The sequence below is a fragment of the Equus caballus genome, chromosome X, assembly GCF_041296265.1.
Source record: "Equus caballus isolate H_3958 breed thoroughbred chromosome X, TB-T2T, whole genome shotgun sequence".
In the NCBI taxonomy this organism is placed as follows: domain Eukaryota; kingdom Metazoa; phylum Chordata; class Mammalia; order Perissodactyla; family Equidae; genus Equus; species Equus caballus.
This window is the reverse complement of record NC_091715.1, coordinates 5,628,843-5,650,125: the sequence shown is the minus strand read 5'-3', so window position 1 is coordinate 5,650,125 and position 21,283 is coordinate 5,628,843. Positions and strand designations below refer to the sequence as shown.

The following is a 21,283-nucleotide window of genomic DNA, read 5'->3' as shown; positions in this document are numbered from 1 at the left end:
AACTTTTATTTTTACAGAAGATAAACATTTGCCTTTAACATTTTCATAAGACATGCAAGTGTTATTTACATTTCTGGGGTGTGATCCCCGGGCGGTTGGGGAGAGTGCAGATTTTGTCCCACTTTTCAACATGGCAGTAGTGGGAGTAACAGAATTGAAACGTTTCAAGGAATGCCTGTGAACTTTTATACTTGCTGGGAGATTTCCTCTACCAGCCATCTTATAAAGGAAGTTTTCCTCATTGTATCGAATTTTATAGTCCTGGAAAATGAGAATATCAAGAATGTTGAATTACTTCTTAGGGTTGTTCAGTAATTTATTGACCAGGGGGAACATGTTCTCCATAGAGAGTAGGCTGTTTTTTTTCCAAATAGTAAAGCTCAATTTTCACTGAATTTTTATATGGTGCTGGGGAGTGTAGAATTATATGAGACTCAATTGGAGGAGAATTGATGAGTTTTGAAAATTTATAAGAGGCTGAGACTGGAGACTATTCTGAGTGATTTAAGGACCTATCTTGTCTGAAAAGAGGTAGCCACGTAAGGAGTTAGGGGACTAGCATGGAAATTGCAACAGCATCCAATTTCAGTGAAAAATAAAAGATGCCTGTAAAGCACTTAACCAGCTCTGAATATAAGAAACATTAGATAAATATTAGCTATTTTCATTATGAAGGAGGAGGGCAAGGTCACCACTTGGGAATTCCGTGATAGGTCGGGTCCCACTGAATTTTGTAGTCAGGAGGTGACTAGAAACCTGCGTCTGTGGGTTCTGTGGAGCAATGGTAGTCACTGCCTACGACTCTGGCTCGTGGAATAAAGAGTAGAGGAGGGGATGTAAACCGAATGCACACAGCCCTTTCTATCATCTGTTCTTTCTATAAGATTGTCTTTGTGGGACAGAGGAGATAGTAGAGGATGATGGAGGGGGCTTCCATTTTGAGGAAGTGGTTTTTGTGTCTTTCTCCTTTGGGAAGACTTGACTACATTTATATGCCAAGGGGAATCTTGTCAGGAGTGTGAAGTTGGAGGGATGTCGCATAAAAAGCACACACTCCTGGAGTAAGAAACTAGGGATGAGGCAAGTTTCAGCTCAGAGATGGAGCGACCCACGCTTCTGCAGATGCCAAACTCTAGCTCCCGGGATGATCCGGACCATGCTTTTCAGACTTGATTGTGCTCACAGATCACCTGGGAGTCTTGCTAAATGGCAGATTCTGATTCAGTAGCTGTATGCCGTGGGCACAAGTCTGCATTTCCAACGGTCGATGCTGATGCTGCTGGACCAAGGACAAGCCCTTGAGCAGCAGTGTGTGGGTAGCCCTCTTTGATGCTGGGGTTTCCTATCGAGCACTCACTTTGAACTTCCTAAATTCTATGAAGTCTTTTGTGATTTCTTCTATGATATTCTATAAAGAGAAAAGATGCAGTTGCTGATAATGATTGAAAATAAACTGATGAAAATGGTTTTTAAAAGTGAAAAAAATGGGGCTGGCCTGGTGGCGCAGCGGTTAAGTTTGCATGTTCTGCTTTTCGGCAGCCTGGGGTTTGCCAGTTCGGATCCTGGGTGCAGACATGGCACTGCTTGGCAAGCCATGCTGTGGTAGACATCCCATGTATAAAGTAGAGGAAGATGGGCATGGATGTTAGCTCAGGGCCAGTCTTCCACAGCAAAAATAGGATTGGCAGTAGTTAGCTCAGGGCTAATCTTCCTCAAGAAAAAAAAAGTGAAAAAAACCCCACATTCTTTTATCTTTCACAACTGAAAATTATAATTTTTAGTTTGTCTCTATCTTCCAATGAAAGGTATTTCACCGTGTATAGAATTCCAAGTTGACAATTTTTGAAAAATTAGTACTTTTAAGATCCCTCTTTATTTTCTTCTGTCTTGTATATTTCCTGAAAAATCTCTGACATTCTTACTTTTGTTCTACTGTATAGAAACTTTTTATTTCTCGGTCTGCTTTTAAGATTTTCTTCCGATATCTAGTTTTAAGCAATAAAATGATGGTATGCCTTGACTGGATGTTCTTTATGTTATTTCAGCTTGGAGGTCATTGAGATTTTTCTAATTATGGGCTTATAATTTTAACCAAATCTTTAACATATTGGGCAATATATTTTTTCCATCCCATCCTCTGTCTCCTATCCTTCTGAGACTCTTAACTATACATGATAGGCCACTTTAGAATGTCTTCTGGGTCAGCGAGTCTCTGATCCTGTTTTTCTCCATTTCCCCTTTTTGCTTCATTTGCTAGTTTTATCGCTGTGTCTTCAAGTTCCCTTCAAGGTGTTCTGCAGTGTCTAACCTTCTGAAAATCCCATCTGGCTTATCTTTCTTTTTCTTTTCTCGCTATTTTTTGGTTGTGGTAACATTGATTTATAACAGTATGTAGATTTCAGGTGTACATCACTATAATGGAACTTCTGTATACATTACATCCTGTTCGCCTCTAACAGTCTAATTTGCATCCATCACTGTACAAATGACCCCCGTGACCCCTTTCACCCTCCCCCCCCCCCCCCCCCCCCCGGTAATCACCAATCTCTTCTCTGTATCTATGTGGTGGTGTTTTTTATCTCCCACATGTGAGTGAAATAATACAGTGTTTGTCTTTCTCCATCTGACTTATTTTACTTACCATAACACCCTCTAGGGCCATCCACGTTGTTGCAAATGGCAAGATTTCATCTTTTTTTATTGCTGAGTAACACTTCATTGTATATATGTACACCACATCTTCTTTATCCGTTCACAGGCATTTAGGTTGCTTCCTAGCCTTGGCTATTGTAAATAATGCTGCAATGAACATAGGGATGCATACATCTTTTTGAATTACCATTTTCGTGTTCTCTGGATAAATATCCAGAAGTGGAATAGGTGAACCATATGGTAGTTCTATTCTTAATTTTTTGAGGAACCTCCATCCTGTTTACCATAGTGACTGAGCCAGTTTGCACTCCCACCAGCAGTGTATGAGGGTTCCCTTTTCTCCACATCCTCTCCAACACTTACTTCTTGTCTTTTTAACAGAAATCTGGCATATTTTTTATTTCTTCATTTTTACTTCTGGAACTTCCATGCAAGTCTTTTCCATATCTTCCATTTCTTTCCTCCCTGTTCATGTTTTCTACATTCCTGGGCACACGGAGCGTGTTTATTTATTTATTGTTTATTATCTAATGTCCTTTTCTGCTAACTCTATCACCTCTATCATTTCTGGTTCTGTTTCTGTAGATTCCTTTTTTCCCCACTATGTGTCATATTTTCCTGCTTCTTTGCATGCCCAATGACTTTTGATTGGACGTCAAATTTTCATGTTCTGAATTTTGCTGTGTTTCTCTAAAAAGCGCTAGACTTTGTTCTGGCACGTAGTTAGTTGCTCGAGGTGGCTTTGCTTTTTGAAACATTCTTAGGCTGGGTTCAGAGCAGCCTTTCTGTAGGGCTAATTTCTCCTCGGGACTAAGGTGACGTCCTTCCGAGGACTCTATCTGATGCCCCATGTGTTCCGCATCCTCCCCGCTCCTCCTGTTTGGATGTGAGTTCTTAGCCTTCTGAGAACCCTGGGAACTGTTTACTCTGTGCTGCCTGGTTGTTCAGTCCCTGGGCTTATGCACTTTCACCCCGTGCACGTTCGAATCAGTGTCCAGCCAAAAGTTCGAGCGCTTCCTCTGCAACTCTCTAGGGTTCTCTCTTTGCATAGTTCCATCCTTCCTTTTATTCTGCCCACAGGGTCTATTCACTTCAGCCTTCTTCAACTTGGAGCTCTTCCTCCTCAACTCAGAAAGTTCCAGGGCTTTCCTTGAGTCACCACTCCCTGCACTGTGGACTTGAAACTACCTACAGCCATTCTTTTTGACAACCTTGGGCTCACCTCATCTGTGACGTCTCTCAGGGTGTACAGTCCTGTGCTACTTGTTGGCCAATGTCTGGAGAATAAAGTTGTTGCATATATTTGTCAGTTTTACAGTTGTTTCCAGCAGGAGGTCAGTTCCCACATTCCTCAACAGGCAGAAGTAGGAGGCTTTTGCCAAATAAACCAAATTAGTTGAAGCTCTCTGTGTTCTGATCACTCTGGTTTTGCACGATCTGTCCCTTATGGCTGGAAAGCACCTATGTTCAAATGCTACCCTTAACTCCTTTCTTCTCTTAATTTAAGACAGCTGTCATATCCTTTAAGTGCCTTCTTTGACCTCCTTCTCTTGAGTTAGTGTCGCTTCTGTGTTTTTTAGCCTGATATTCATTCACTCACTGTACAGTTCTGGTTGTTTACATCTTGTCTCTCTCCTGAAGGGCAATCAGAATGGGGACAGAGGCTATGACTTTGGCTCTCGGTGTCCTTACCCTATGACACACCGCTGGACACTGTTCAAATGCTCTTTGGCTATGTGCTACCAGTGGTTCTCGTAGGACCTGTCCACGCGTCTGTTATAGCGCTTATGATGTGGTGGTGCAGTTGTTTCAGTGTCCATCTCCTACAACGGATTAGGCTTCTCTAGACACTGATAGTCTTACTTCTTTTTCACATTGGCGTACTCCTGGCTAGTACATCCATATAGTGCTCGAATCCAGAGTTTCCCAACTCTGGCACTATTGAGATTTTTTAGTTAAATAATTCTTTCTGGTGGGGGGGCTGCCCTGTGCACTGTAGGGTGTTGGGCAACATCCCTACTCTCTGCCCACTCCGTGCCAGCAGCAGTCACCTCCCAGCTGTGACCACCAAAAATGCTTCCAGACTTTGCCTAATACTCCGTGGGGGCAAAATCTCCCCCATGGAGAAGCACTCTCCTAACCTATGGTATCTGTAATTTCCCTGGCACGTTCGTGATGACGAAATGATGTTCTATTTACACTAATTTTTATGTCACTTTATGATGATCCAATCAGTCTAAAAGTGGTATGATTTCCACATAGTAGTGTATAAACAAAGGAATAAGAGATTTCAAGAAAGATTACTTCTTGTGTCTACCTTTATTTCAATAGAAATTAAACTGCGTAGTGATTTTGCCTGTTTGTTAGTAAACATAAACTGTAAGGGTAGTTGGTAATAATTTTCATACCTTCTTCTGGTCGTCATTAGATTCCTAGTACCTAGGGGCCGGCCTGGTGGCACAGCGGTTAAGTGCGCATGTTCCGCTTTGGCAGCCTGGGGTTCACCAGTTTGGATCCCGGGTGCAGGCATGGCACCACTTGGCAAGCCATGCTGTGGTAGGCGTCCCACATAGAAAGTAGAGGAAGATGGGCACGGATACTAGCTCAGGGCCAGCCTTCCTCAGCAAATAGAGGAAGATTGGCAGCAGTTAGCTCAGTGCTAATCTTCCTCAAAAAAAAAAAAAAAAAGATTCCTAGTACCTAGAACACCAGGTTGGTTTATGAATCAGTATGTAAATGCTTCCATGGGCTAATTAGTTCATAGCCATGCCCAGTAACTCCTATTAACAAAATGCAGGAAGGATGGGAGAGAAGGAAATATGGTTTAACTAAAATACCCTAGCTGTCCCTGATTCTGTAGCAATCTTTGAATTTCTGGAATTGTTTATGGGCTCAGTGACCTTTCAAAGATCTTCCAGCAGGATTCTGGAGTGTTGCTCCCAGTGGAGAATCTAAGCACTGATACTCCCATACAAGGTGATGCATTTGTCTTCAAAATCAATAGAAAAGCAGGGCAAGGAAGAGGAAGCCGACATAAACGTCAGTCAAGACGACTATAATTTAACAAAGGGGCATGTACCCATAGGACAGGGACTTCCGTAAAATGCGTGTTTCTAATTTTTCTCCTGATTTTGTATTATTCATGGTCAAAGTCTTTAATTTGCCTGGGAACCAAATTAATTGTAATCACATCTAATAAATTAGTATGTATAATTGAGTTTCCAAGCAAATTATAATTGTACTTCAAAGCATAAATTAGAAACATTTGTATTGGAATGATTTTCCTATTTCGTGTGTACTTAGAATTTAGAGGTCTTCTTTGAAAGATACAACTGATAGGGATTTTTTTAACAGTATAATATTTTGATTATTTATAGAAAGTATGCATGCCTGTTAAAAATTAATATAACAAACTGCAAAGGAGAGTAAAACCAAATGGTTCCTCCAAGTTCTACCATCCAGAGTAGCCGTGCTTGCCTGTGCAGGAGTCGCCATAGCTACCCTAAGCCTGCTCTCCTTAGACATTCCTACTGAAAAGATTGGCCCTTGGCTGGCATCTGGAAACTTAGATTTGGGGATGGTTCCCACCATTCCCTAATTGATAAGAGGGGCTCACTGTTCCTAAACTATTAGTACAAACAATGTGGTTTATGATAAACAGCCATTTCCTTCTGGGACTCTGGATTTTTGGCACATGCTAAGTGGGAGGTGCTTATGTGACCAGCCCCCAATAAAAACTCTGGCATTGAGTCTCCACTAAACTTCTCTGGTGGACAGCATTTCACATGCATTGTCACAACTCATGGCTGGGGGAATTAGTGCATCCTGGGAGAAGACTCTTGGAAGCTTGCTCCTGGTTTCCTCTGGACCTTGCCCATATGCCTTTTCCCTTTTGCTGATTTTGTTTTGCATCCTTTTGCCGTAGTAAAACGTAGCCATGAGTACGACCACGTGCTAAGTCTTGTGAGTCCTCCTAGTGGATTACCGAACCTGGGGATATTCTTGAGGACCCACAGTGCGTTAGGCAAACATCTCATCAGCTATCTCTCTATGCATGCTAGCTTTTAATAATGCTTAAAGTTAAATTTTATTTGAATGTTACAGAAGAAAAAGGAACCTCCAAATTTTACAGAAAAAAGATTATGAAAAATATTACAGGATTAAAATTACTATTTTTTAAGTCCAATATTTGCTTTATCATTTACTGATGTCTTAAAATTAAGTTCAATTGAGGCCGGCTCAGTGGTATGTTGGTTGGGTTCATGTGCTCTGCTTCAGTGGCCCGGGGTTCACAGGTTCAGATCCTGGGCATGGACCTACACACCACTCATCAAGCCATGCTGTGGCAGTGTCCCACATACAAAACAGAGGAAGATTGGCACGGATGTTAGCTCAGCAACAGCCTTCCTCAGACAAAAAGAGGAAGATTGGCACAGATGTTAGCTCAGGGTCAATTTTTCTCACCCACCCCCCAAAAATAAAAATATAAAATAAAATAAAATAGAGTTCAAGGTAAGTCACATTCATATGTGTCTCACATTACTCCTTCTACTTACCAATTTTTCTAACATATTATTTTTCAAATTTTAGATTTATTATATAAAATTATCTTCCTTAACCATCATTCCGACTTTATTTTTAATTTTATATTTATGTGGTTGATAAAATGATTACTAATTCCTTTATGTCAACTTCTTTATTCTTGGCTTTCTAAATTTGATTCATATGTTAGTTTGCTTTTTTTTTTTTTTAAAGATTTTATTTTTTCCTTTTTCTCCCCAAAGCCCCCCGGTACATAGTTGTATATTCTTCGTTGTGGGTCCTTCTAGCTGTGGCACGTGGGACGCCACCTCAGCGTGGCCCGCTGAGCAGTGCCACGTCCGTGCCCAGGATTCGAACCAACGAAACACTGTGCCGCCTGCAGCGGAGCGCGCGAACTTAACCACTCGGCCACGGGGCCAGCCCCTGTTAGTTTGCTTTTAAAAAGGAGTCCTAGATACCATTTTCTTTCAGATTGTTCATGAGAAACTTTGCCTATTGTTATACCTAAAGTCCAAATTGAATTGGACAAATATTTTTTTCTCACACAATATGTAAGCATTGTTTCATTTTCTTTGGCTACCAAATATTGTACTAGCCCATCAATTCTTTTCTGTTTTTCTATAGAATGGCTGAATTTTGCCATTGTTTGGTTTTACGAGAAAGGCTCATGGGTGCTGTATTCTCTGAGTCTTTTTGTCTTTGAGAATATTTCTGTCACACATATATTTGAGTAACAACTTGGCTGATTATATATATACATATATAATATATAGTTTGTTTCCTTACTATTGTATAGCCATTGCTCTATTGGCTTCACACATTAAATTTTGTAGAGAAAATTGGGGGCAACCAAATCATAATCAACAACCTGGATGTCTGAAAAATTATATTTTTATCCTTGAAGTTCAACAGCACAAGCTTTATATCAGTGTTGCTTGTTCTTATCAATATTCCTTGAACTTGACTTTCTTCTGATTTTCTGATGTATGATTTACATATATACCTGTGTAGATATATGCCTTTGTTTCCCTCTGCTCTATTCCTTGATCTTTCAGGAGTGTTGGAAGTTCCCCAAGTGATCCTAATAGGGAAGCAAGTTGAGAGCCACTGGCTTAGCTCTCTTCTTATTTTACCCTGAGATATGGTACAGGTCTTAGAAAAACGTTGGCTATAATAGTGGCCTGTGCTCTTACTTGTTTTTTGATTTTGGATAAATTATAATCTCCCTGGGCTTCTGTTTCCTCACTTGTAAAGTGGAAATAATAATGGTTGTGAGGACTGGAGAGGAATAGGTGAGATGAGCTAGTAAGGCACCTGACAGAGGATGAGGGACATGGTAGATCTCCGGCATCCATTATGGGTTAACTACCACTGCTGTGGTGATGATGGCAGTAAAGGTGGTGGTGATGACGATGGTTATGATGGTGACAGAAAGCTCATTTCAGGGGATTCTGTATTCAAGGTTGCACTTTTGTTTATTGGCTGGAGCAGGAAGAGAACCACCCCACAGCAGGCCGTATCTGTATCTCAACCTGTATTTGAGATTTGGCATATGGGACAATTTTGTTGAATTGAACCTAATACCAACTGAAGGTTTCTCTCCATATCTGAGGCCTCATGTTTGTGTGATTTCTAACATATTAAGATGATTTACTGAATTGGATGTTTTTATGTTCATCATTCCATGATTGCTGCACAGATTATTTTATGGTGTAATACCTCACATTTTATACCAAATAAAATGAAGATAATAGGGGCTGGCCCCATGGCCAAGTGGTTAAGTTTGTGCACTCCGCTTCAGCAGCCCAGGGTTTCACCAGTTCGAATCCTGGGCACGGACATGGCACCACTCATAAAGCCATGCTGAGATGGTGTCCCACATGCCACAGCTAGAAGGACCTACAACTAAAAAAAAAGTACACAACTATGTACCGGGGGGCTTTGGGGAGGAAAAGGAAAAATAAAATCTTTAAAAAAAAATGAAGATAATAGTATCCTTTTTGAAAGCATCCAAGAACTGTTACCCACTACTGTTAGTATTTCATTTTATTTTTATCATTTGCCATGGGAAAGTTTTGCTTAGCACTTTGTCCGGGTAAGGCACTAAAAAACACGTTTTAGTTTCTTAGTTAAGAGATGACATGTAGGCGAGATTATAAGAGTTAACTATATAAGAAGAACAAAAATTAATGAGTTTAGTAATTATGATTTTTCCAAATTTAAATTGGAGCCAATGACCTGGCATAAGATTGCCATTTGTGTGATTTGTGAAATTGTTCATATGAATAGTTTTATAAAGGAATGGTAGTTACATTAACTTTACAATTAATAATTTGCCTGAATAGACTGGATATAATTGTATAAACAAGAAGTACAGCATTTAGCACATACATCTGTGTTGCCACATGGGTTTTCATTTACCATGAAGTCGATGGGTATTATACTCATAATGATTTGGAAAACTCACACCTTTCCTGAAATTTTCACATTCCTCTTGACAAGTCTAGGAGGAATTAACTGGTGATATCACAGGAAATATTACATGCTTACTGGTCAGAACTTTCTTTTCTGGCCTCCAAATGACCTTTTGTTCACAGGATTTCCAACTGGCTATTAGGGGACCAATTTACACATTTTCTTTATGTCTAGAGTATTAATATTCACACGTCATTTTCTCTGACCTGTGTGCATTTTTGTCCTTATTCCATTCAACTGGTAAATTCTCATTAAGCTACGATTAAAGACCTAGTGAGAAACCTTGTGTCCAGATACCATATGTTCTCTAATTTATATTCAGACCATTAATATTTTTCAACCTAATCCAAGATAATTATCCAAGATAATTAACAGAGAACATCAAAAATTGCCTTCAGTAAGTATAAACCATAGAACAGCTAAATAGAACTCCTCTGTAAGATTACTGAGCCAAATCCATGTATTTGTAAAATGATCTTCATTAAAAACTTAGACTGTTTCCTTCTTATAAATTCCAACAGGGCCCAGTTCATTCTATGCAGATTTCAGTAGTCTGTTGGAAACTTGTGGATGGTCACACTGTAGAAGAAGCAGAGCCAACCTCCAGTCTTTGGATCTTAGAACAATTTTTGTCAGAATAACCGAAGGATCTGGAAAGGTTAAACAGTAAACTTGTAGCAGTGGGAAAAGAAAAAGACGCCAGTTACTCTATTTCTGTTGAGTACCTGTTGTGGGCCAACCCTGCACAATAGTGCTAAGTTCTTTGCTTGCACAATCTCACGTAATATTCATAACATTATTTCTATTATTCTGAGCTCGTATACCCGTCTAGAAAACTCCAGTGCAAAGATGAACGTTTTTTTGTTTCCATGGTCCTCAAAATAATCCCCCCAAAATCACATTTTAGAATCCATACCAAAAAGGAAGAATATTGAACCACTCTCACCTCCACTGGAAGGTGTAGCTTGTGGGGCTAGTATGATCGTTCGTTTATGCTCATTGGGAACGCATGTTTCAGATCTGTGTAGGCCACTGTTTTTGTTTATTTGTTTTTAATTCTGCCTCACAGCTCAGTAAGTAAGTTATTAAGATGAGGAGGTACCTCTGCTCTCCCTCCCAGTTCCGGGGTGTGGTGGTTGGCACATGGGTGATGAGAGTAACACATGAACAGAGAGTCCAGGCATTGTTACCCGATGCCTGACTCATACCCTATTTTCATATGTGAAGAAGTTGAAACTGCATTAATTTGATTATAGCATGGTGCAAACTCAGTCACTGTGATTTCCAAGTTAGCAAGCAGTAAACACTTGTCAGATTTAATAAAATTATTTCTACTTGGAAATCTCAGCTTGTGTGGCAAAGGCCAGTGATTTTACTAACTAAGTATTTTCTTTTAGTGCGCGTAATGTGTACATTTTGTTGAAAGAAGAAAGCTGGCAAACACTCCATAATTGTCACAGACCCCTTCACATACTTCTCTGATTGCTCACTTAGGTTTTGACCTAAATTTAGAACTTCAAAAGCCAATGAAGTAAAATACATATAGCAGCTAACAGAAAAATGAACTATGAAACTGAGGAAGAGAGAAAAGCCTCAAGAACTGATGATGCCTTCAATGTTTAGAAAGTTTTGGGTTTTCTTTAATTAACTAGCTACAAATTTGTGGTAATTCAATATTGAAACCAGGGCCTGCCTTCTAAGTTTTACCTGGAAAGTTCTTAAATTGAGACACTATTTCAATCCCGTCAATTCATGTTATTTTCAAATTTTGTATATGATTAATTATTAACAGTCCATTTCATTTGACATCTACAATTCTAATTCACACCTTGGAATGATACTTTTTCTAGCTAGTGTTTCTAGTTTTTCTCCCTCTGTTCATTAATCTAAGAGTATGAAATCTTTCCCTCGTATTTAATTGTCGTAGAGATTTGATGCCTTGACGTGCATTAAATTGACAATATCAGAAAAACTCTTGTGGCTATAAGAGAACAGCACTGCTTGACGCTGTATGCGTCCTCAAGGAATCTACAGATTTCTAGTTCTTACACAGATTCTTTTTTAATTGTGGTAAGATATACACAATATCACATTTACCGCCTTAACTCTTACGCAGATTATTAACTCAATGTCGTTTGGGGAAAAGAACCAGGAGAAGCATGCGAGAACAATCTGTGCTGGTGTAGTAGTCATCCAGGGGTTACTGGGATATGTCCTTGCTGAAGTTCTCATGTTTTGGGTTATCAATGGCATTTCCAGTGATCATCAATGTGAGAAATAATAGGCTATAATTAACCCTCTTTTGGGGAAAGACTTAGAGACATTCCTATCTTTCTCTCCTCCCCACTCCCCAAACCAGGGACTTTGATAATGGTGAGGGTTTTTCTTTCCTTTTTTTTTCCCTTAACATACCTCTACCATTGTGTGAAATGCCCTCTCATTAACAGCCCTAACCAATCGCTAAGCCTGTCTCCTGCCAGGTTACCTACGTGTTACCTATCTGAGTAGAGGGTCATACTCCATCATCAGTGAGGAGTGGCAGGCAGCATGCTGGCAGATGTTACCCGGTGTCACCAGACAGTCAAGAGCCCTATTTGGTCATTACTGAGAAGCAACAGGCAGCACGTGCTCAGGTCATGCCAGGTGTTGCCCAGGTGTTACAGGTAGTAGGTGTTAGTAGATGTTACCCAGCTGTCGCCACATGGTAGAGGACCATATTCAAGTCATCAGTGAGGAGCAGCAGGCAGTCCACTGGCAAGTGTTACCAGGTATTCTTCAGGTGTTCCCCAGGTGTCACCAGGCGCTACCAACGATGAATCGTGGTTTGGCGTCCGTATGGAGCAGCAGGCAGCATGCTGGCAGTCAGCCACATATGATGCTTGCATTCTCCCCCGGGTTTGTGTTCACCAATGCTACCACATTTATTGCTGACATCACTGGCTCTGATTTGACATCAAATAATAAACAGAAAGCGCCTTCCTTGTTCGTCTCCTGCTTCCAATGTCAAGCAGCTCCGACAGGCGTTCATGGGAATCACTCTCAGACATGGGTCTTCATTGGTTAGGGCAGACTGAACTGTCATCACAAACAGAGCCCAAGCTGTTCAGGAGTTTGAAGCCATGCGGGTTCACTCTGTGCGCACGGAGCAGCTCAAGGCAGGCTGCGTGGCAGGGTGCTCTTCTCCATGTGTCATGCTGCGTCCTGCTGTCTTTCCTTTTGTGGTTCTACCATCGTCCAGGGCTGTGGCATCGCCCAAAGCCAGCCAGAAGGGGAGAAGGTGGATGTGGGAGTGCCATCCCCACTGCCTAAAAGCCTAGGCTCACCGTGGCACGGAACTTCCCATCAGTGACAACGCGGCCACTTCTACAAAGGGGTAAACAGAGGGCTGGGGATTTTACCTGGCTGGACAGGTGTGTTGCAGGGAAAATAGGGTTGGAGGGACAGGGTTAGGATTAGAGTAGCTATCTTGGCAAGCACCTTCATAAAAGCAAAAGGAAGGTTAGGGCGAAAGTTAGGATTATGGCGATTGTCCTGGCAGCCGTCTTCCCAATGCAAAAGGAGGTCCAGAGCAGGGACAGTGCTGTTCCCTTTCTTCCCCTGGGTGAGGCTGCTGTCAGGGCCTCAGCAGCTCCCTCTTCACATTGCAGCTCATGTCCTAGGGATGACCAGGTGCTGTCCTAAACCATTTTGTCCAAGCAAAAAAGATACGTTTGATAAATGATTCTTTCCATGACTCGTGCTTTTTTGATAATGCGCCCCCCTAATAAGTCAAGAAATACTGTTCTCACTAACGTTTGATTGATTCTGGGCTCAAGCAAAATGTCATTAGCTAGATGCTTTTCAGAATTTGACACCACATCACAGACAAATATGTGTGCCTTGGCTTTGAAAGACAATTCACGTTCTCTTACTGCACAACCCATTGACACTTCCACAGTGATAAGAGATCCCACGTGCACATTAATTCTAAAAACTGGATGCTAGTAAAATATGTTCAGTTAACTGAGGCTTAGACCACTTTTTGATGAAATATCAATACATGTGTTACTGCTGTGAGAATTGTAATGGTTCCATAGGGCGACAGCTAACCTCTTTTGATTAGTATTTACAGGATATGAAATAAAAATAAGAATGACTCATTAGAGAAAGAAAATATATGTATGTACACAGTAGTCTAAAAAGGCCCTTCAAATTGGACCTAACATGTTTTTTGAATATCTGTAATCGATTATTTGACAAGTGTTTCTGAACTCAGAATGCAACCTGTGAATGTGTGTGTATAACTGATATGTATCTGTTGCATGTAATAAAAGTTACAACTCATGGGTCATATCCCTTTAGGAAATTAGCATAAAATATTACTTCTTTAGGGGGAACAAAGAAAATACATTTATTTTGTAAAAGATTCAAGGGAAATTTTGACAAAATGAGAGTTTTGACCTTTCTTTCCAATGTCGTGGAAATCAGACCTCATGTGTCATCTTTAAGGAAGAAGTTTTTCTGTTCTCCCCTAGCCTCTGTTCCCCAAGAAGAACTACGAATGCCTGACGAGCTGTGAGTTCCTCAAGTACATCCTGTCGGTGAAGCAGGGGGATTGCCCCGCTCCGGAGAAAGCCAGCGGATTCGCCGCCGCCTGTGTTGAAAGTTGCGAAGTTGACAACGAGTGCTCTGGGGTTAAGAAATGTTGTTCGAATGGATGTGGACACACCTGCCAGGTGCCCAAGACGCTGTACAAAGGTAAAGAGCAAGGCAAGGATGTGAAGGGACCTTCACCCTCGCAGGGGTTTGTGTGTGCACGGGGGAAGGGTGTCAATCAAAGACGTCACCATTGCAAAAAAAGACAAAACTTTAAGAAAATGTAATTTGCACCATATGCAAACATCTGGAAATATTAATGGGCCATAGATTTCAGCCACAATGAACTCATATTGGGGAAGAGCAAATCATTCATGTTAATTTTTTTAAAATTTAGCATGTAGGAAGAAGAGCATCAATTCAGGAACTTTTTTGCGTTTTTCTCCAGTAAGAATAAATCCATTGAACTCCACAGGGTACATTGGAATAAATAGATTTAAATCCTTGGAAACAGGCTGGGGATGGGACACACTTGAAAAATGCATAATACATGCCCCAGTACTGTGATTTTTCTGTTGGTGTAATCCAAGAACAGAAGTGTCCTTGTATGTACTTTAAATATTTTGATTAGTGTCTTGAGATCCTAGATGGAGGAATTGCCCTCTTCCAAAAGATGGGGATTCAGTTTATCAAACAGTTTAGCAGATGTGATAGTCTACATTCCTCTCTGTCACTCTCTCTCTCTCTCTCTTACGTTCACTCACACGCACAAAATATATATTATTTCTAAACATAGGTAAGCTTTTTTAAAAAAAACTGTGTATAAAGCAGTATTGACCAGCAATGCTGGTTTTGACTTATGTGCTGGCTGTTTTCAGAAGTCCGTTCTTACCCTTATTACAATTCACGTCTCCCGAAGTCACATACCTGCTCCGTCTCCTCTCCTCTCACCTGGAAATACTCTCATCTGAAATCTGTGTAATCCATCCAGCTTTCCTTTTTTTTTTTTTCCTGGATCCTTGGAAACCTGGCATAAATATTACTTCTCTAATTCAAAATAATTGCCACTTTCCCCTTTGTACTGAGTAACATTTCTTTAATGGATTTAAAGTTTTGTTGTTTTCATGCCTCTTATTATAAACTACATAAAATCACTTTTGCAAAATGTAACACCATTTAATTTTTTTAATGTCTATTATCGTGAAAACTTTTCTGTTATTATAGATCATTTGCTATGTAAATATTGGTATTTACCAGAAAAATAGGATGCTTTTAGAAGGATTGTTGAAAACTCATTTGTAAAACCTGTAGTGTTTTAAAAGTAGGGCATTTTAAAGAGGGAATATAGATTAAAATATGCTTTTTATAAAAAAGCATTGAAAAGTCAGTATGAATTTCAGGTTTACCTGGTTCACTGAGAATAAGGGAAATATTCTACAAAGGGCTAACATAAATGATTAATTATTAAAAGATACTTGCAATTTAGACCTCTGCTTAACTAAATGTGATGGATCTTTTTTTTGAAGCGCTAAAGTCACTCTTCTACTACAAAGTAGCTCCTCACTTAGATTTTTGCAGAGAGAGGCAATTCATGGAGCACTAACCACAAGTAGAATAAACAGACTCTGTTCGCCTGACAGTGACTTTTGTATAATGAGCATAAGGATAATATAGTGTCATTTTGAAAAAATATATATATACACGTCGATATTTTTCCCTTGCTCTCTTCGGTAGCCCCTGAAGGCAGGCTGGCTTCCATGTCCTGGGAGGGTTTGACAGCACCAAGGAGTGAGTGAGCATGTGTAACCAAGAGGGGGCTCCAGTAGAGCTTGTTGTGATCCTTTCAATGACAACCTGAGCTAATTATTAGACACTCGGGGTCCCTGATCGCATTCTTGACCAGGAGTCAAACTGCTTGCTCACTCTCAAAAGAGGATCATGGTGCCGATGGCCCCAGGCTCTCTGGGAAAGCATCCTTTCTGACTCAACTCTTGGCTTTTTGAGGATAAAAACACATACCCAGCCACACAGCATGCAACAAATCAACCTCAGCACTCTTTGGAGTACCAGCAGGCAGCATCCTTCTTACCAAATTGTCCTCTTAGTGACCACAACAAACTGGTGTGAAATAAGCTCCTCCTCCTCTCTCTGCTTCCTCTGGGTCTGTGCAAGCTTTTCCTGAGGAAGAGGGAGGGAGCCCCAGCGTTGGTGGGCATGGACTAGTCCTGCTCTTGGGTCTAAGGTGGTTTGGTAGTTGGGAGCAGAAATGCATCTAAGCCCCGTTCCCACCTAGGCCAGCTCTCCTGTCGTGTTTATTGTGACTCCATCCAACTACATAGAAAGACCCTGAACTTCAAGCTCTCTTTGGCATCACTGTATTATTATAGGTCAATTAAAAGATATATCAATATCAAATATTTTTAATCTAATAAAATCACTGGTTTATCCGGTGTTTTAGGCTAATGAATAACATGGAAATTTTTTTCTTTGAACTTAATTGTCAACTAATTTGTAGAGTTAAAGTATCTAAATTAGATATAAAGTATGCCTTATGAAGAACCAGATTCTATTGGACAAATACCGAAAACCTGTAAGTTCCTCATGTCCTTCTCATTCATTGATTATTACTTATTAAAGTGTCCTCTCACAGGTAGTTGCTGTTTGGAAATCCTGAAGACCATTTTCTTAATGTTTTCACCATTTAGAGTTTCAACGGGACTGCTGTCACCTGGATCTACAAATACTGATACATTTCAGTTCAATAAATATTTATTGATGACTGTTAGGAGTTATTAGGAGCCTCCAACATTTGTTATGATTTGTACTGGGCACTGGGGACAAAATCAATGTGACACCAACCTCCACCCATCCAGTAGTTCCTTATCAAGGTGGTAATGCACACAGTACTCATTTAAGAGGACCAGTCATTTTCTGAACTTTTGCAATAAATTGATACACACCAACCCTGTCCTATTTATCCTTTTATTGCTTATTGGGTTAATTAAACTTAAAAAGAATGTATGGAAACATACATACTTTCTGTTTGGTCTCCTATGTTTGTGGAAGGGAAGATTGAGGTCAAGGTGTGCTGACTTTATAGCTTCAAGAGCTTTATATGCTAGACACTTGAGTTTTTAAAAACAATGTGTGTGTTGAAAAGATGATCAACCCAATACTCCAATCTGTTTGAGCACTTAATTTAGGTTATGCTGTAAGAACTATCCTTAGCTGATGCCGCCAAGTTAGCTTTACAGACCAGGTTTATAGTTTGAAACAGTCAAAGGAAAACAACAGAGAGCTTTCCCCTCATCCTTCAAATGAAGAGGATTATTCGCAGCATCCTAGAAGACTTGAAAATGTTAACATGGCAAACTGACCCCTGAAGGTGCTAGTTCTGGGGAATGCAAACTTCAGTATCATTGTGGAAAGTTTAAGAGGCTGATCTTCCACAGGTAAAACAGAAATGATCGCACCCTGGGGCATTTATTTTCCCTTTGCATCCCACCCTTGCCTCTTTTAAGTCTGATTTACAGCTTCGTTAGACTCTCCTCCCTCCAGAAGTTATATGCTTTATTATTTTACTGCCGAAACTACTGCCTCTCCAGACTCCCAGCGGTGGCCCAATTGGTTTGGGCACAGAAAGAGAAAGGGTGAAATTGTTTTCCAAATGTAAAGATTCAGGTTAATCTGTGGCTTTCGGTTACCATGCACAACCAAGAATTAATCATATATCAGTTTGTTTCTTTTCGAAAAGATCTGATGATGGAGTTGATTTAATATTTTCATGAATACTTTAATATTTGAAGTGTTTAAACTTCAGGCCTTTAGAGATGGACTAATACCACTTTTCGCAAATTATCCTCAAACATTTTGAATACAGTGACCCAATGCCTTAATAAGATGGAAACACAAATTCCTTGATTGCTGATTATCTTTATGAGCGATAATAAATACTGATTAATTATCGAATCATTGGAACACTGTCTTGCTACATTTTCTTAATATTTAGACTCATGGCAAATATTTTTACATGAATAATCAAATCTCATGGTGATTTGCAACTGCTGATTATCTATCGTCATTGATTTTTCTATCAGTATCTTTTCAACATTTTTTAAAGCTTTGGGTTTCTGTTCCTTTGATTGCACGAAAATACTTGTTACACTTTAAAAGGGAAAAAAATGCACCTATATTGTGGGATGTTATACGATAGCATTTTTGAATTTTTTAACAGAATAGTTTAGATTTCAGATGACTAATTTGTTCAAAAATAATAAAAAAAAAAAGAACAATTCGAGTCATTGACATAATAAAAAACACTGAGGAGAGATCCATTCTACACATCTGGTTATGCAGTTGGGATGCTGCTTGAGCTAACGAGGACTGTGTGGAAGGACTGACAGCGGGGGCTGGAGGTCTGGGGGACGAGACCCATCTGCACACAATTACAGCCAAGTGCTGGAGTTACTGCCAATCAAGGGAGCCAGCTGACCCTAATGCAAAGCAGATGGACCATTTCTTAACATGCAAATTGCAAGATTATTGTACATGATAATTAAAGAGATTTTTAAATAAAGAAATTTGAACTGACATCGCCCTGATGCTCATTATGCTCCATTAAGGCTCTTGGTAGTTGAATGATATTCAAGCTTAAAACCTTGTAGCAAGGGGATTCGGATGCTTGGGTTCGCTTCTGATGAGTTCAGCTTACTTCAGCGGCTAGAGTATTCACTGTAGCTGCATTTATGCTAGAGGATCATACATGGAAGAGCCAGGAAGAAAGATGGATTTGGAAGTCTCAGAGAATGCTCTATGAGTTTCAAGAACCAACCGCTCATCTCTTTACCGTGCACAAAGAAGTCAAGTGAATCGAGCAGTGTTCTCAGAGGCTACTCTTTCCGTATGTGCTGACCTCCTCAGTGGAAGCATTTGTCTTCTGCCCACTGGCCCAGCTGGAATGAGAGAATGATACAAACCAGTTGTTACGTCGAGATTGGTTTGTCATCACTCTGAACAAATTCTGGTGGCTTTTTTCTTGACTTAAAAAGAATAGAGAGCTACTTCTAGATTAAAACCTATTATCAATTAACTTTGAGATTTCCATTATATCAGGAATGTCGTTTTTTTAAGTGAGAAAGTTCTACTTTCAATGCAATGAAACTGTTGCATCTTGTAAACTTAATATTGATTTATTCATTATTTAGTATTTACCTTTTAGCAAAGTAAGAGTAAACAAATGTTGGAGTAATATGACCTTGGAGGAAAAGAGAAACGTTCCTGCCTTCGAACCATACATGATTCCGAAGGCAGCGCGGAGTCTCTGTGATCAGTCTTCTCTCTTCCCTGAGCGACTCTCCAGCAGAGAGCGGTTTGGCGCTGCCGCAAAGATTTGTGTCAATGTTCCAGTACCCTCTTATTTCCCCAGTGAATATAAGAAGGCGGGGTAGACTGTTCCTTCAGCAAACGTTTACTGAACGTTTGCTATTGCAGAGTGTTCTCTACGGGCACGTCGTGAGGTGTGGGAGTGAAGGAGACACGTTTCTTGACCTCTGGGGGCCATGCCTTAGTGGGGAAGACAGACATCATTAAATGAGCTTGCTGCAGTAAGAGGCAGTTAAATGCACGTCTTGACACTTAGAGGCTAAACGTTGGAGGGGTGCAGAAGAATGGAGCCTTTATTTCCAATTGGGAGGTTTAGGGAAAGTGGCTCAGAGGGGTGGCATTTGGACTGAGCCTGGAAGTATTCAAGGATCTATAGTCAGAAAATAGAAGGAAAGACGTTTCAGAGTGAAAAACAAACCAAAAAAACCCATAAGCATTCCATGGTAGTAGAAAGTACCTGGTGGTGTGCTTCTAGAAAAGCTGGGTTGAAAGGTAGGCTGTGTGACGAATAGGTAAAATGTTCATAGAGGAGATAAATTGCAAGGTAACTGGTAGTAGCTGATAAAGATGGATGCCTTGAATGAGATGCAGAGGGGTTTCCCTTCATTCTATGAAAAACGGGATGTAACTTAGGAGTGTGAGAAGGTGAAGGAGAGAATCTCTGCTCTATACTAGGAGAATAAGCACAAAATACTGAGAAGAGGGAATGAGAGAAGAGAGAGTGATGTGCAGGGAGAGGCTTTGGAAGGCTATTGTGAAGGTCCAGACGGAACTGAAGGGCCTAGGTTGGGCGGTCGCCATGGAGACAGAATGATTTGGGAATTCCTAAAATCATACAGTGCAGTAAAACAACAAGATGTTGGTAGGTGCGAGAACAAGTCCAAAGATCCCTTAGATATCCAAAAGTGTGGAGTTGCCGTGAATCTGTATATGTCACCGGGGTGGTGGGGGGGGGGGGGCACATTCAGGGAGAGGCATTTGAGCTGGGACTTTTGCAAATTCGTTCGGGGGGCAGGTGGACCCGGGGGCCTGCAGCTCAGAGAGGGTATGGGGACAGGTTTGAGAATGACTTGCTTAGCAGAAGTATTCTAGTCGTGAGAGTGAATGTAACCCCCACTGTAAGGTTATGCACCAAGAGGAAAAGCTTATGACACAAGCTTGAAAAACACTCCTCTAGTGACCAAACAGGAGCACGGACTACCTGAGAGAAGTCCCATGCTGACCAGGAGCAGCAAGGACACTAGAATCAGAATGTCCAAGGGATTTGCAGATCTGTGAAAACCATCTCTTTTGTCTGCCTTTCTAAGTGGCTTTTCCTAATTCAAAATGTGGCAAGAAGCAGAAAATTTAGAGAGAAACCTCAGATCAGATCATAGCTCCAGGAGACTTATTCTTCCTCAGACTCAGTTCCCTAATGTTCTGAATGTAGATACTTTACCCTTCACGCACGCCATGAAGTCACAGTAAGGACCAGGTGGGACAACTTCATGGTAAAGTAAAGGGCAATCTACAGATATAAGCCATCAGCAAATCAAAACGGAGAATGCTGTGGGTATGGTGAATGTGTTCTCTAGAAAATGGTTTTTAAAAATCAGTGACCTATTGAGCAGATATAAATATGCCATCTTTACATTATCCAACTCCATCCACCTAAATG

At 40.5% G+C, this 21,283-nt stretch overlaps 1 protein-coding gene across 2 annotated transcripts in view; it reads left to right on the top strand.

Annotated features, from left to right (window-relative positions):
• Nucleotides 1–21,283, top strand: part of ANOS1 (anosmin 1) — a 181,174-nt gene that overhangs the window by 109,145 nt on the left and 50,746 nt on the right. For both annotated transcript variants that reach the window (XM_023634133.2, XM_023634132.2), the window contains exon 4: nt 14,184–14,406. In XM_023634133.2, coding sequence (XP_023489901.1) covers nt 14,184–14,406 — 223 coding nt within the window. The remainder of the gene's footprint in view (nt 1–14,183; nt 14,407–21,283) is intronic.